Source organism: Papaver somniferum, unplaced genomic scaffold (assembly GCF_003573695.1).
Source record: "Papaver somniferum cultivar HN1 unplaced genomic scaffold, ASM357369v1 unplaced-scaffold_125, whole genome shotgun sequence".
NCBI lineage: Eukaryota > Viridiplantae > Streptophyta > Magnoliopsida > Ranunculales > Papaveraceae > Papaver > Papaver somniferum.
In genome coordinates, this window is record NW_020621603.1 from 13,929,769 (window position 1) to 13,933,208 (window position 3,440).

The 3,440-nt window shown below is 37.5% G+C and overlaps 1 protein-coding gene across 1 annotated transcript; it reads right to left on the bottom strand.

Annotated features, from left to right (window-relative positions):
• Positions 1 to 921: 921 nt before the first annotated feature.
• On the bottom strand, positions 922 to 1,795 carry LOC113331123. Its single transcript, XM_026577877.1, has 2 exons — positions 1,588 to 1,795; positions 922 to 1,244 (listed from the first exon to the last, which is right to left on the bottom strand). Exons 1-2 carry the CDS (start codon positions 1,767 to 1,769, stop codon positions 983 to 985), a joined length of 444 nt encoding a protein of 147 aa, XP_026433662.1. The 5' UTR covers positions 1,770 to 1,795; the 3' UTR covers positions 922 to 982.
• Between the last annotated feature and the right edge of the window lie 1,645 nt (positions 1,796 to 3,440).

Here is a 3,440-nt window from a genome sequence, read left to right on the forward strand (position 1 = left end):
ATCGGTTTGGCAAGTCATGCTTCCCCTTTGAAGAAACCGACCATGTGGAACCTACGTTGGGTCGACGGTGAACATATGTGTACTTACCCGATGGTCCTAGGCGTGATCTAAGTCATCCAAACATGTTGGTGAAGTTGGATGGTTGTGAGCGATTTAAGACGCTAGTGGATTTCCGCGACCCTTTAAGCATCACGTCAGCCACACTTCGAGCAAGCGTTCATAGCTCTAGGGATATGTCGTGAGAAAACCAATCAGGTGGGTGAGGAGTGGTCCCGCCAATGTGTCCATCGGCGCTTCACTGACCATTTGCGGGATGATCTGAGCCGTCCAACCAGGCTGGTAAAGTTGGACGGTCGTGATGATTTTAAGACTGCCTTGAACAGTCTAAGCTCGTCGATCTTCTTCCAAAGCAGCGCAACCACCCTATTTTAGGGCTGGCATTTGACGTGTTGGGAGGAGTTCGTGTGATGTTCGACCGTTAATCACCTACTCTTGCCAGGGTTTGGCTAGGCTTGTTAAATTGTGCGGCCAACTTGCATGGTCGTGATCGTTTCTGAGACTGACATGGACAATCCAGATTTCCCTTAGGGAATTAAACATGCTCGATCTGTCTAATATAAGCGCACTGACACAGGGTTCTCTTGGTTAGAGAATGGTATGGCCTGCGGGTATTTCGTGCATACCTCACTATTGAAACTTGGAGATTCGTGTTACTCTGCTGAGAGTAAACACTCGGTCGTCATGCCGCACCAATAATGAGAGTTCTGCTGAGAACAGCACAGGAAATACAAATCAACTCATGCATTAATTAATAATGCTATAAATACACAGAATATTTGGGAGTGTTGCTACATGCACTATTCTGAGTGAATTTTGTATATCTATTAAATTGCTTCAAATAAATAGAACGAGAGGATTTCTGCGCTCATCGTTTGTCAAATGGCCTTACCCTTTGCAGGATGTCGACACACTAAATCCGGTTTTACAATTTTAGCCTTGAACTAAAATCCACCGTCAATATATATATATATATACATGTATATTCAAGTGAAACAGAGAGTTTTATCCACCATACATCCACAGTCTCATTAGGGAACAACCTTAAGTTAGGCTTTAACTTGTTCATTAACACAACAATAGTTGTTTGTTCTTTTGCCAAACCTGGGTACTCAAAACACATCTCAGTTCCTGCAACCATAACCTTAATATCCCTATACTGCAACTTTTCCTTCCCAATACCTTGCCTACAACGAGACAAACACACAACATGTTATAAATTACCTTGAGGAAACCCTAAAAATCATAAACATTTGGAACCTTAGAATTTAATGATTTTTTTCACAATTGAAAGATTAAAACCCTAAAACATTTGTATAACATACACCTAAGAGATGAACAACAAGAATTAAACAATGATATGCAGGACGTCAATTTTCCCCAAAATCAAACCCATAACTTCAAAATCAAACCCAATATCGAGCAGAAAGAATCTAACCCACAACTTCAAAGCATATTTCAGTCACAAAATCAAACAAAAACTAAGTTAAATAGAGAAAAAATTTCATTCAGGGTTTCAGCTTTACTAACGCATCTGGTGGTTTCTTCAATGGCATCTTCCCTGCATCTTTACTCAACTCGAGCACTTTTCCCTTTCTCAACTTCATTAATGTAATCGATTGCGTCGGTTTAGAGAACCAAATCGATTGAAGAAGAAGAAGAAGAAATGGTCGATGTCGATCTGTTTCTTTGTTTTTTTCCTTTAGTAACATGGATTTAGTATCGCAGTCGTAGAATTTCATAGTGATGGTTTAATGAATTGTGGACGTTACACTTTTTTATTTTGCACGTGCTCTATGCACATTTTAAGTCTAGAAACTTCTTCTACATCTGCACCCTAAGATATTTCCCGAGATCTCAACTAAAAGTCGGACAGTAGTGGCAATACACGTATCAGTTACCAAAATAAATTTTGATACTTCCCATTTAAATAAAAATGTTTTATCAGGTTGGGGTCTAATTTGCAGAGATTTTGCAGGTGTCGGCAATGGATTGCGAGGAGGTGCATCTCTAGCAATTGACCCTGAGCAGGATGAAGCTAAGTCGTTACTAGAGGCAGTTCTATGGGAACAAAGAAATGGATGGAAAAGGATCCACCTGGAGGGAGATTGTTTAAACGTAATAATGGCAGTCAGTGGGAAGACAACAACAAAAAAATGGACAACTCAAAACATAATTCAAGATACTCTCAACATTTTAAATTCTTTTGAATTTTGGTTTGCACTTATGTTCATAGAGATGCCAATCACTTGGCAGATTATATTGCTAAGTTTGCGAGAACGAATTTACTTTGTTTTGATTGGTTTAATAATGAGCATGACTGGACTAAGACTCTAATTCAGCAGGACAAAAACAATTTGCCAATTTAAAGTATTAAATCAAATGAAATTTCCTTTCCTATTAAAAAAAAGGTCCGCACACGATTATTCTTACAGTACTGAAGGGTAATTAAGTAAAAGTGCATTTAAATCTCTTATCGGTCAGTGTGAAATTGACCAAACTCGTGAGATACTGACAGGGGATAACAGAAGTGGATACAAAAGTGTAAACAGACCTATATTTGAAAAGTTTAAAAAAAACAGGCATATATTTGAAAACGAGGTTTCAAACAGGCTTATATTGCTCAATTTTTCATTAAAAATAAGAAAAAGTATTTAAAAATGGGTAGGATGAAACTGTTTACATCCTGGCTGTTTTTACATTCTCGTCCATTTAAACAGTACTAAATTTTACATGTTTTTTTCACCCAGAATTTATCATTATTAAATTAGTTGACCAATATAGTGTATATTTTATCATACTAAATCGCCGGAGAAAAAAAATGTCACGACTACATTTTGTCATAAAGCCCGGACTTTTTCTCTATATCGTAGAAATCCGGCTCTCTTTGCCCAAAATAAAGTCTGCACAAAATAGAGTTGGATGTTTGTGTCAATTTTTTTGTCGGATAGTGGTTCCCCCATTCAGAGGGGTGTTTGGTTACATTCCCATAAGTCCAATTTCTATAAAACATTAAGTTGGCAGCAAAAAGAATTTACACAACAAATTTTCTAACTTTTGGGATGGACATTTGTATCCAAACGGCCTCTTAATAGGCTCTGAACTTGAGCATATTCTTAAGTTCTTATGACACAGAGCAGAAGTTCCGGATGTTATAATGTAATGAAGTGGATTATTACGAATTCTTCTTGTTTGTAGCCGGATCTTCTCACCTATCATTTGTTATATCACAATCTAATTTCACTGTGATTCCTAAGTAACCATTTGCCACTAGTGTGATACCACACAAATGCCGATTAAAAACTTTCACTCGAGACTTAATGTAAAAATACATGATGAAACCACGACTTGGACCTCCGAGTTGGTTTTTTTTTTTTTTTTTT